At 33.7% G+C, this 13,056-nt stretch overlaps 2 protein-coding genes across 3 annotated transcripts in view; one reads left to right on the forward strand and one right to left on the reverse strand.

The window, feature by feature from the left end:
- The window catches only part of LOC123686192 (spectrin alpha chain-like), a 134,262-nt gene that overhangs the window by 81,056 nt on the left and 40,150 nt on the right, over positions 1-13,056 (reverse strand). The gene's annotated exons all lie outside the window — the stretch shown is intronic.
- LOC123685881 (uncharacterized protein K02A2.6-like) lies at positions 6,044-11,485 on the forward strand. Of its 2 annotated transcripts, XM_045625745.1 has the most exons (4): positions 6,044-6,280; positions 6,542-6,733; positions 7,131-7,927; positions 10,582-11,485. In XM_045625745.1, exons 3-4 carry the CDS (start codon positions 7,339-7,341, stop codon positions 10,782-10,784), a joined length of 792 nt encoding a protein of 263 aa, XP_045481701.1. In that variant the 5' UTR covers positions 6,044-6,280; positions 6,542-6,733; positions 7,131-7,338; the 3' UTR covers positions 10,785-11,485. The 2 variants fall into 2 exon arrangements, with proteins under 2 accessions (XP_045481701.1, XP_045481700.1); XM_045625744.1 differs by lacking the exons at positions 6,044-6,280; positions 6,542-6,733; positions 7,131-7,927 and adding an exon at positions 8,857-9,387 and having other exon boundaries at positions 9,785-11,485.

Below are 13,056 nucleotides of genomic sequence, written 5' to 3' on the forward strand. Positions count from 1 at the left end.
TTACACCAATCGATTATGCAGAATGAGGTACCCCGGTGGTACCAGTCATAAAAAAAATGGTGATATAAGATTGTGCGGAGATTTTAAAATTCAACCCCCATCTTTTATTAGATAAACATCCTCTTCCAAAACCACAAGAATTATTTGATAAATTAGGAGGAGGAATAGAATTTTCAAAAATTGATTTAACTAATGCATATCAACAAATTTTGGTAGATGAAGATTCTGAGAAATTTTTGGTAATTTCAACTCATTTAGGCTTATTTAAATATAAAAGATTACCATTTGACATTAATAGTGCACCCTCTATTTTTCAAAAATGCATGGAAAAATTATTAGCAGGTATAGAAGGAGTTGTTGTCTTTATCGATGACATTTGTGTCACGGGTAGAAATCGTGCTGAACATTTGTCTCGGTTGAGAAAAGTTTTAGAAATTTTTGAAAGTTCAGGGTTAAAGATTTCATCGGAAAAATGTATCTTTTCCAAAAATCTATTGAATATTTAGGTTATAAAATTGATGCACAGGGCATTCACCCTTGCGAAAGTAAAATTGAAGCTATTTTAAGAGCACCTAGACCAACCAATGTTGAGCAATTACAGTCTTTTCTTGGTTTAATTAATTATTATGGAAAATTTATCAAAAATTTATCATCTTCTTTATACCCCCTGTATGCTTTATTACAGAAGGGAGGGCGATGGAATTGGTCCAATGAATGCGAAATTTCATTTGAGCAAGTCAAAAAGAGTTTGAGAGGTAATAATCTTCTTGTATCGTATGATCCTAATTTACCTTTAAAATTAACAGTAGACGCTTCTGATTACGGTTTGGGGGCGGTTTTGAGTCACGTAATGCAAGATGGTTCAGATAGACCTTCAGCTTATGCCTCAAGAGTTCTTAAAACAGCAGACATGGGTTATGCTCAAATAGAGACAGAGGGTTTGGCGATTATTTTCGGTTTGAATAAATTTAATCAGTATTTGTACGGAAATCATTTTTACCTAGAAACTGATAATTAGGCTTTAACCTATATTTTCAACCCTTCTAAGGGTATTCCAGAGTTTTCAGCGAATCGAGTTAGACGCTGCGCTACCATTCTTTCTAACTATAATTATTAAATCTCTTATGTCAAGTCTTCTTTGAATAAAGCAGATTTTTTATCTCGACTACCGGTCGATAATCCTGATGAAAATTGGACGGATGTTGATCCAAATTATATTTATTATTTTTCTAATGTTGAGGAAAAAATTATTGAATTTACTGATATCGTTCGAGTGACTAAACAAGATAAAATTTTATCAAAAATATTAAATTTTGTGAAAGACGGTCGTTGGCCAAGTTATGCATATAAGGAAAATGATTACAAATATGTTGCTTCTAAGCGATTTGAGTTATCAATTGAGAGTAACGCTCTTTTATGGAATCATAGAGTAGTAGTTCCCACGAAACTAAGATCGAAATTGTTGAATAAGTTACATGAAAGTCACTTAGGTATAGTTAAAATGAAACCAACTGCCAGATCATATTTTTGGTGGCCAAAAATCGATAGAGACATTGAAAATTATATTAAAAATTGTGAATCCTGTAAAATGAATCGACACAAAATTCGAAGTCAATTTAGATCGATATTACCACCTTGTTCACCTGTAGTAAAAGAAAAAGTTAGATGTTAAACAAAAGTCATGTTTTAAGGGACAAAGAACGGTATGCTTTGTCCCAGGGGAGAGAGTTCTTGTCAGGAAATTTAGTGAGAATAGAGAGTATTGGGAAAAAGGTAGAATAAGAAGTAGAATAAGTAAATCCATGTTCTTAGTATGGGTTCCAAGTAGAAATTGTGTACTGAAAAAGCACGTTGATCAATTGCGTAAAGATCATTTAGATTTGTCATTATCACTTGAAATCGAAGTTTCCAAGACAGAAGAAACTGATATTAGTGTAGAAACACAAACAGGTATTGTAAAAAATGAAACTGTTGACAAAGAACCTTTAACTCTTAGGAGAACTAAAAGAAATGTTAAACCACCTGAAAGATTTGGATTGTAAATGTATATCCTATGTATTATATTGCATAATATTTGTAAATAAAGAAATATATATGGGGATTCAAATTAGTGCCATTATGTTTTGAATTTTCTGGGGGGGGATGTTACATATTGTATCCATAGCAACGGCGATTGCGTATATGTGATATGTGCCGATATGCAGTTTAGTTGTATAGTATATCCAAAGTCACTTGGAGTAAGCCTGAATATTTCAATTATACAAGGGCTCTCCAAGTTTTCAGAAATTCCTTTGGAATTTATGACGGACTAAGAGTTATCGAGGAAGAACTTGAACTAAGGAAATACTACAATTTCTAACTCATTGGATTAGTCTATGACTTCCGGGATATAGGAATTTGAATAACTAAATTTGACATTCCATGAAATTTCATAAATTATTCATAATTGAATCTTTTATTGGTGTATGGATTCTCAACCATCTTAAAAAATAATTCATTACAATTAATAAAATTTCGACTCTTTAGTTTCTTTCTATGTTTTCTGGAAGTCATAGACTACTTCATTCAATGAGAAATTGCAGTTTTCCTCAGTTCAAGTTTTTCCTCGATAATTCTTTAAGTATAGGATTTGCTTGAAACTTCTGTCTTTGTAAAACTGACTGAATGAATAAGAAATAAAGGATTTTTTACAAAAAACTTTTTCATAAGATATCTATAAGAATCTCATTAACTCATGTACCGTTGAGCTTATACTCAAGTATTGCCATATTGCTGAAATTATCATGAACCAAGATATCTGATAATGCAATAATATACTGGGTGTTCCGTTTGAAATAAGAAAATAGTACTCTGTTCCCGGTATGAAAGGAAATCGTATAAATTCTCAGCACAAAATTATTATTAGTTTACCATAAACGTCTAATAGGCCATCGTGGCGAATCACCCTGTACAACAACATCATTTATTCTGCTTCCACTGCGGGAAATAAATTCCGGCTCACATAAACGAAGAAATAAAATTCAAAACGGCAACGTAGCTGCTAGTGCGACGTAGAAAATTGGATGTCATTCAAAGATCTCAAGGTCATGCACCTATTCTACCCTAGTTTGTCTTATCTTCAGACGGAACATTTCCGAATTCATCTCAAACATTTTCGTGCTCTTATAATTTTATGCAACGATCAGTTCATCTTCGTTGATAATGTTCCTTGATAATATATTACAGGTCGAGAATAAAGAATAATCAAATTATAACACCGTAGAATGACACTATCATTTTGGATGTGACATCAAAAGCTACTCACGTCACAAATTTTCTGAAAGAATCGACATCTGAGTCCCATACATAAGCAAAAATATTATTTGCAACTAAAGGGTTTGAAAAGTGTGCGCCTAAGGTTTATGACTGTTTTGCCATTATCTCTGGCCAAGCGTTTTTATAGACTAGTTCAAGTGACTTTGGATATACTATAACAGAGTTCAGTTGAGTAATAAACAAATTAAAGATAACGTGTAGTGAACTTCATTCCAAATTGAATGACCCTATTTATATCAAATTATATAAATATTTCAATTAAATATCGACAGATATTTAACATTAACAATGCAGTTCATGAATCTTCATTCCATAATCTGTGTTGCTCAGAACAAAATGTTTTTCTTTCATGATTGCATCGTGCAATTCAGTTTCAGCAAAATAATTATAGATCCGATTGGCCTCTTCTAGACTCAGTTGGTACTTAAAAGGGGGAACAATACTTACAAACCTGACAAAAATTTTTTCGAATGATAAACCTGTCTATTCTCTTTTTTCAAATAATTCCAGGCCTTGAGGCAAGTGGTCAAATTTTTAAGGATCTCATCTTTATCATAATGATTTTCAGCTATCATTCGTTTTCCAATATTACGTAGAGCATATATTTCTTTCTCACGAACTATTATTTCACCTCTTTTAGTTTTGTATCTAGAAGTCAAGTGTTGGACACCAAGTAAGCCAAGCTCTGTAAATAAAATGGATTCCAGGAGTTCAGATTGCCTACTCATGTAGGTACTGGCGACCTATCGTTCTAGAACTGTCGGTTTGACTTGATGATGGAAATATGAAAAACCCCACATGATATATTAAATTCGATAGATTGAATTTGTAGACAATGCTTCAAAAAGCAAAAACCTATCGGCCATCGTGAATTGGTGAAATTCAAAGAATACTCAATGAAATAGAGAACAAGAACCACTGCTATAATTATTTTAATAGGTATTCTATTATGATGAAAAATAGTTTTTGGGTTGAAGAATAGTTGCTGAAATAGACAAATAGAACTCAGAACGTTCTGAGAGTCAGAAAAGATCCGGCGATCTTCCCTCAATTAGATCAATAAGTAGCCAGTCTATGAGTAGTGAGTATACACCTTTAGAAAAGCTATTGGTATCGCAAATACGCTGAAGGAAATTAATATGTTGATGATTAAAGCTTCGTCTGTACCAAATTATTCAAACATTTATTCAGATACATGGGCGTTAAACTTTGCTTCCGTCGTTTTTTCAAAATTCGAGGCTTTATTGTGAAAAACTCGTTCACATTCATGATTCAAAGTATTGTCCATCCCTGGCAACTACTTACTCCCATCTTTTGGGCAGCGTACGAATCCCGCGTTGAAAAAACTGGTCATCTTTCAAAGCGATCCACGAATCGATCCAATTTTTGACTTCTTCATAAGACCGGAAGTGCTGGTCAGCCAGGCCGTGTGCCACTGATCGAAACAAATTTGGCCGTCTACGTGGAAGCATGGCCAGAATATCCCCATGATTTTTGTGCTTGGGATTATCGTAATGCACCAATTTTTTTTCTCCAATCACAATGCGATGCAGAAATTCCTTCCGTCTGTTCCTCGCAAGCAGCTGTTCACCAGCAAACGCCGTTCAACATCTCTCTCAGCTTCAACTCGTACGGCACCCAATTTCCTTATTTCTGAATCATTCCCATGACTCTCAGGCCTTTTGAAATGGCTTGTTGCGTCACTCCCAATGATCCTGCAACTTCTTGTTTTGTTTAACACGAGTCTTGATCAAGTAATGCCTCCAATTCTGCATCTTCGGAAACATTCTCTTTTCCATCACCATGTTGATTTTCGAAATCACTGTTCGTGAAGCGTTGAAACCTAAGACTATATAAGTAGAGACCCATTTATTTAGATTAGAAAGTGCGCTTCAGAAACTTAGAGCTGGTCGACTGTATCACTACCTTATACTGGTCCATTCAAATTGTTGCTATATCACCTTTTTTTTCCTGCTTGAGGAGAAACAGGAGAGATAGAGATATTTTTATCACCTCATGGTTCTCAAAACAACACGTTGACATATTTGTAAAATCTAAAAGTTATTGAGTTACAGAAAATTTTGTGAGTCAACATGAAGTTATTAAAAGTTCATTTCGTGTATTATCTTTGATTATAAATGGTTTGTAAGTGTGGTGCTTGTGGAAAAGATAGGAATTCTAGTCGGAATTTATCGTTCCATAGCTAAGTTTATTGTTAAAACAGATGTATCAAGTTTTTTATGTGTTCAGTGGCGCAGAAACTGTTAATGAGGAAGCTCTCAATGTTCAATAAAAAATTATGATTTTTTTTTATTTAAGTTCCTTGATAACGATGAAGACGACTTTGGGCTTCCTTGCTGGGATAGTTGGATAAGAAATAAGAAAATAATTTTCATTTGTTTCGATCATTTCGATCCTAATGGTTTCCAAACGAGAACAAATGGGAAAAGATTCATCAAACAAGATGCCAATACATTAACTTTACATTCTCTATTTGAAAATTCTAGTATTAGGTAATTACAATCTTTAACTGCAATACATAATCACCTATAAATACATAACATGCTTTAAGCTTTACCTATATTCAAAATGTTTCAGTGCTAACTCCCCAAAGACGGAAAGCAGTCTAAGTGAACAAGATAAGTAGGTTATTATGATCTCTACAATATTTTATTGAAATCTCATTTCAAATTAATTAATTTGCTACTGGAAATTCTTCAATAAAGAACTTTTGTTGTGTGTGACCAGTGAATATATTATCAAATAATTGTGGCATTTTGGATGTAATATTCCTTAATCATTCTGAATTTTCTAGAACATTGTGGGCATCAAGTAATAATCCTGATGAGAGTGAACTGGAGCAGAGAAATTCTTCATATACACTCTCAACATCAGAATGTGAAAATAAAGCAAGCAAGGTGGAGTTCCTTGAATCGAATACGGATAAAATGCCCACTAAAAAGAGGTTATATTCAGTTCATATCATATCAAAATAAATTAGGTGATTTATGAACATTCTATTTCAACTTTTTGAGTGCTCGTTGACCGAACAGATCGCTCGTATCATTTCGTAAAAATGTTTTGGAGACCACATATATAGCTATATACAGTTTTGTATTCTCCAAAAGTACGATTCATGATCGAGTGCTCAAAAACTCTTTACTTCACGTAGTGCTTTTTCAATTTTTTGTTTGAATAATACTCAGCTTTACTTAATTCATTATAGAAATTGGGAATACATTGGCGATTTGTCTAATAGCGACTTCTCAACTCCAGAGAAGAGAAAGAGGAATCTTCACATTTTCTAGGCTTCACTTTATCATCTCTGATGTTGAGTTATGTCTCCACAAAGGACAAAAATACGTTTCCTAAGAACAAAAGTGAAACGACAGAAACGCAGAATCAGCAGGCAATACTAGTGAGTTGATTATCTGTATTTATTCAATATTCACCAAATGTAAATTTCTCTGCACTCTGAGAAAATAACTTCTTGCTTTTCAATCAGTGCATCGTTTGTGAGCTTCACAATCTTATCACTGTTTTGAACACTGAAGTCATAACTCGACAAATTTAGATTCAAGTCCTTTCAAAGAGTTCATTTTCTGACTGACTGAATTTTCTACATAAAATAATGCTGTGTAAATCCTGCATTCCCAACACCACCCAGTACAATTCATGCATTTATTTGTCAAATATCTGAGCCTATTTTAAAATCAATTTTTATATTAATTATTTTGAAAATATTGTATTCTAGTGTCATTCCCAATCTCTTTTTCTTTCTATAGTGGAATTTATTCAGTTATATTTTCTTGCAGGCATCAGTACCTGAAATAGCAGGACATATTTCGAAACGGATGATTTTGCAGTAAATTCAAGGACATACCCCAAAAGACAACCTTATCGCCCTGGCCTAGTCCAAATAACCCTTGGTCACGAATACATATTGACATTTTGGGACCCATAAATGATAAAAAATTTTTAGTAGTAATAGATTCATTTACTAAATGGTTGGAAGTTTTCGAAATGAATAATACTCTAGCTTATAGTACGATTTTTAAATTAAGAAAACTTTTTTCAACTTTTGGTTTACCTGATACATTGGTTTCGGATAATGGACCCCCATTTGCGTCCACAGAATTCAAATCATTTTTATTAAATAATGGGATTAGGCATTTAACTATAGCTCCTTACCATCCTGCTAGTAACGGCGCAGCCGAAAACGCAGTAAAAACAGTAAAACAAGCGTTAATCAAGGCAAATTATGAAAGACAGAACTTAGACATTTTTTTATCACGATTTTTACTTGATTATCGCAATACACAACACAGTATAACAAATCAAAGTCCAGCAGAGGCTATGTTCGGTAGAAGGCTCAAGTGTCGTTTTGACTTATTAATGCCCGAAAAAAACTTAAGTATTGAAAGGTCTCAAGCTAAGCAGATACAAAATTACGGTGGAAAACCAAGAGAATCTGTTTCTGGAGACAAGGTTTTAGTAAAAGAGTACTCCATACCAAATAAATCGACCTGGGAGGAAGGAACCATAATATCTAAAGTAGGAAATGTAATGTACGAAGTTGAGTCTTCGAGAGATGGAAAGAGTAAAAAAAGACATTCTTTTTTTTCCTGCTTGAGGAGAAACAGGAGAGATAGAGATATTTTTATCACCTCATGGTTCTCAAAACAACACGTTGACATATTTGTAAAATCTAAAAGTTATTGAGTTACAGAAAATTTTGTGAGTCAACATGAAGTTATTAAAAGTTCATTTCGTGTATTATCTTTGATTATAAATGGTTTGTAAGTGTGGTGCTTGTGGAAAAGATAGGAATTCTAGTCGGAATTTATCGTTCCATAGCTAAGTTTATTGTTAAAACAGATGTATCAAGTTTTTTATGTGTTCAGTGGCGCAGAAACTGTTAATGAGGAAGCTCTCAATGTTCAATAAAAAATTATGATTTTTTTTTATTTAAGTTCCTTGATAACGATGAAGACGACTTTGGGCTTCCTTGCTGGGATAGTTGGATAAGAAATAAGAAAATAATTTTCATTTGTTTCGATCATTTCGATCCTAATGGTTTCCAAACGAGAACAAATGGGAAAAGATTCATCAAACAAGATGCCAATACATTAACTTTACATTCTCTATTTGAAAATTCTAGTATTAGGTAATTACAATCTTTAACTGCAATACATAATCACCTATAAATACATAACATGCTTTAAGCTTTACCTATATTCAAAATGTTTCAGTGCTAACTCCCCAAAGACGGAAAGCAGTCTAAGTGAACAAGATAAGTAGGTTATTATGATCTCTACAATATTTTATTGAAATCTCATTTCAAATTAATTAATTTGCTACTGGAAATTCTTCAATAAAGAACTTTTGTTGTGTGTGACCAGTGAATATATTATCAAATAATTGTGGCATTTTGGATGTAATATTCCTTAATCATTCTGAATTTTCTAGAACATTGTGGGCATCAAGTAATAATCCTGATGAGAGTGAACTGGAGCAGAGAAATTCTTCATATACACTCACAACATCAGAATGTGAAAATAAAGCAAGCAAGGTGGAGTTCCTTGAATCGAATACGGATAAAATGCCCACTAAAAAGAGGTTATATTCAGTTCATATCATATCAAAATAAATTAGGTGATTTATGAACATTCTATTTCAACTTTTTGAGTGCTCGTTGACCGAACAGATCGCTCGTATCATTTCGTAAAAATGTTTTGGAGACCACATATATAGCTATATACAGTTTTGTATTCTCCAAAAGTACGATTCATGATCGAGTGCTCAAAAACTCTTTACTTCACGTAGTGCTTTTTCAATTTTTTGTTTGAATAATACTCAGCTTTACTTAATTCATTATAGAAATTGGGAATACATTGGCGATTTGTCTAATAGCGACTTCTCAACTCCAGAGAAGAGAAAGAGGAATCTTCACATTTTCTAGGCTTCACTTTATCATCTCTGATGTTGAGTTATGTCTCCACAAAGGACAAAAATACGTTTCCTAAGAACAAAAGTGAAACGACAGAAACGCAGAATCAGCAGGCAATACTAGTGAGTTGATTATCTGTATTTATTCAATATTCACCAAATGTAAATTTCTCTGCACTCTGAGAAAATAACTTCTTGCTTTTCAATCAGTGCATCGTTTGTGAGCTTCACAATCTTATCACTGTTTTGAACACTGAAGTCATAACTCGACAAATTTAGATTCAAGTCCTTTCAAAGAGTTCATTTTCTGACTGACTGAATTTTCTACATAAAATAATGCTGTGTAAATCCTGCATTCCCAACACCACCCAGTACAATTCATGCATTTATTTGTCAAATATCTGAGCCTATTTTAAAATCAATTTTTATATTAATTATTTTGAAAATATTGTATTCTAGTGTCATTCCCAATCTCTTTTTCTTTCTATAGTGGAATTTATTCAGTTATATTTTCTTGCAGGCATCAGTACCTGAAATAGCAGGACATATTTCGAAACGGATGATTTTGCAGTAAATTCAAGGACATACCCCAAAAGACAACCTTATCGCCCTGGCCTAGTCCAAATAACCCTTGGTCACGAATACATATTGACATTTTGGGACCCATAAATGATAAAAAATTTTTAGTAGTAATAGATTCATTTACTAAATGGTTGGAAGTTTTCGAAATGAATAATACTCTAGCTTATAGTACGATTTTTAAATTAAGAAAACTTTTTTCAACTTTTGGTTTACCTGATACATTGGTTTCGGATAATGGACCCCCATTTGCGTCCACAGAATTCAAATCATTTTTATTAAATAATGGGATTAGGCATTTAACTATAGCTCCTTACCATCCTGCTAGTAACGGCGCAGCCGAAAACGCAGTAAAAACAGTAAAACAAGCGTTAATCAAGGCAAATTATGAAAGACAGAACTTAGACATTTTTTTATCACGATTTTTACTTGATTATCGCAATACACAACACAGTATAACAAATCAAAGTCCAGCAGAGGCTATGTTCGGTAGAAGGCTCAAGTGTCGTTTTGACTTATTAATGCCCGAAAAAAACTTAAGTATTGAAAGGTCTCAAGCTAAGCAGATACAAAATTACGGTGGAAAACCAAGAGAATCTGTTTCTGGAGACAAGGTTTTAGTAAAAGAGTACTCCATACCAAATAAATCGACCTGGGAGGAAGGAACCATAATATCTAAAGTAGGAAATGTAATGTACGAAGTTGAGTCTTCGAGAGATGGAAAGAGTAAAAAAAGACATTCTGATCAAATTAAAAATCAGGTTATTATGGGCTCTGAACCATCTGACGAAAATTCAACTGATAGATTTAATAACAAACAAGACAAAATAGATTTTTCTGTTAAAAACGAGGAAAATGAAAACGATAATAATAAAGATATAGACGCTCTAATAGAAGAGACGCCTGCTAGATATAATTTAAGACCTCGAAAAAATGTATAATGGTTTCATTTCTTATATTTTGAATTATTTTCTTTTCTGATTTTATATATAGCTATGTTATGAAATCAGTAGTTAAATAGGGGTAAGGGTGTAACGTTGTGAGTTTAATTCTTAGGTAGAACATCTGTTGATTTCACATCTGTTGTTATAACTGATAAAATAAATCAGTTTTAATCCAAACCTCGTTTGAGATACATCCCAGTTACCTAAATTGTCACAATTACGATAATCCCAAGCTCATAAATTCATGGGGATATCCCGGCTATGCTTCCCCATCGACGGCTGAACCGAATATTCACGTATAAAATGTCATGCTCATGTTTTGGTGGGACCAGCTCGGCGTAGTGTATTATGAGTTAAAACTGACTGAAACAATCACAGGCAACCGTTATCGGACGCAATTAATACGTTTGAGTCGAGTATTGAAATACATTCGCAATACAATGACAGACATTATAAAATGTATGACAATGCTCGACCCCATGTTGCGAAAGTGGTCAAGACATACTTGGTCAAGACATACTTGGAAACGTTGAAATGGGAATTCTTACTCTCTCGGACTATCTCTTGTTTCGATCAGTGGCACACGGCCTGGCTGACCAGCACCGGTCTTATGAAGAAGTAAAAAATTGAATCTATTCGTGGATTGCTTCAAAAGATGACCAGTTTTTCAACGCGTTCTTCGTACGCTGCCCGAGAGGTGGGAGAAAGTAGTGGCCAGCGATGAACAATACTTTGGATCATAACGACGGAAGCAAAGTTGTACGCCTGTGGAATCGGTTCATCAATTATGGGGGCTTGAAATCAATAACCCAAGGGTTTTTGGAAGTGAATTACGTGGTTTTATTTGATTGAGTATTTCATGTTGTTACTGAACATCTATTCGACTAACCTGATGCTTCCACAATTTGCATTTAATGTTAACCGTATCTCTGTAATTTTCTTGAGTTGAAGTTTCTCGTCAATCCAATATTCAATTCCGTCCGCTTCTAGGAAAAATTGTTGTAGAGTTTGAGTTTCCTTTAAATGCAAACGTTTCTTTGAATGACAGGTTCACGAATTTTCCCAACGAGCAGATATATTTGTAGTTCTTTCAAATACTCTTTCTATATCATTATAACCAGAATATAACAGTTTACGCATGTCTTGTTCCATAACTATGAATTCTATTTCTTATAAATGAGAGAAGTGATTCAATTTTCATTCGTTACAAATAATGATCTTTGAAATTATTTTATTTCTTTAAGATTATCATTTATAAGGAACTTAATTACCAATCCATGACAAGTTCCATTTCGATAGATTTGGAAGTATTTTTAAATCATCAGGAAAGCAAAATTTGTAACGGTCATATATACAGACTCCTAGTTCTGTTCATTAACAAAAAATATTACTTCTTCAATAAACGAGCGCTCAGAAATATTTGTAGTAAAATGGTATATTGTGCAACAAGTGGGGAAAGTCCAACTTTCTCCACATGTTGCACACTATACTTTTCCTATAACTGCACAAATTTCAATAATTCAAATAATGGATTTGATTCAAATCAAAATGGCCTTCGTTGACAGTATGTGCTAATTTATTGCGTTTCCATAGAAACGACTCAAAAGCCCAATTTCATTGGTCTACCAAGCGGGGTGCGGGCGAAGTGTCGTGAAAAATAAGTATGAGAAATTGAGTAAGCTATGAAGAAAACTCTACTTTTCATAGCAGTTGTAGGAAAACATATTAAAATTACTTTCGTTTTCAATATAATTAAGATTCTAGACGATTTTTTTCACAGTGGTCCTCACATTGAATCTATTAGACGGAGGGAACTAAAAATTGGAATTAAAGGTTTTTTTTTGAATTTATCAAGTTAAACGTCCAATTTTTCATCGCTCCTAGATTATTTTGAATTAATGACGTTTCTAACAACCACAACCAGTGAACCATTTCTATCAAGTTTCATCAAAAAATTTATGCACCATTATTGGTGTTGCATTTGTTTTGTCTTATGATATACATAGTTGAATTTTAGTGTTTTTTTATTTTGTTGAAGGCATCGACTGCTACGGTCATTAGCCACCAACCCAATGCCCGCCACTTACGAGGCGTTTGCTCGAGACTTTGGGAAGCCAGGCAACCAAGAGATTCCAGTCGGGCAGTCAAGTTCATACTCTGATTTACAGTCGTACGGCCGTGTCCCGAGCTGTCTGACTGTAATCTCTTCGACGCTAGCTACCACTGGAAGAAACGCTTCGTGAGTGGCGGGCATAAAGGCGGCCACTCA

This window comes from Harmonia axyridis, chromosome X, assembly GCF_914767665.1.
Source record: "Harmonia axyridis chromosome X, icHarAxyr1.1, whole genome shotgun sequence".
Taxonomy (NCBI): domain Eukaryota; kingdom Metazoa; phylum Arthropoda; class Insecta; order Coleoptera; family Coccinellidae; genus Harmonia; species Harmonia axyridis.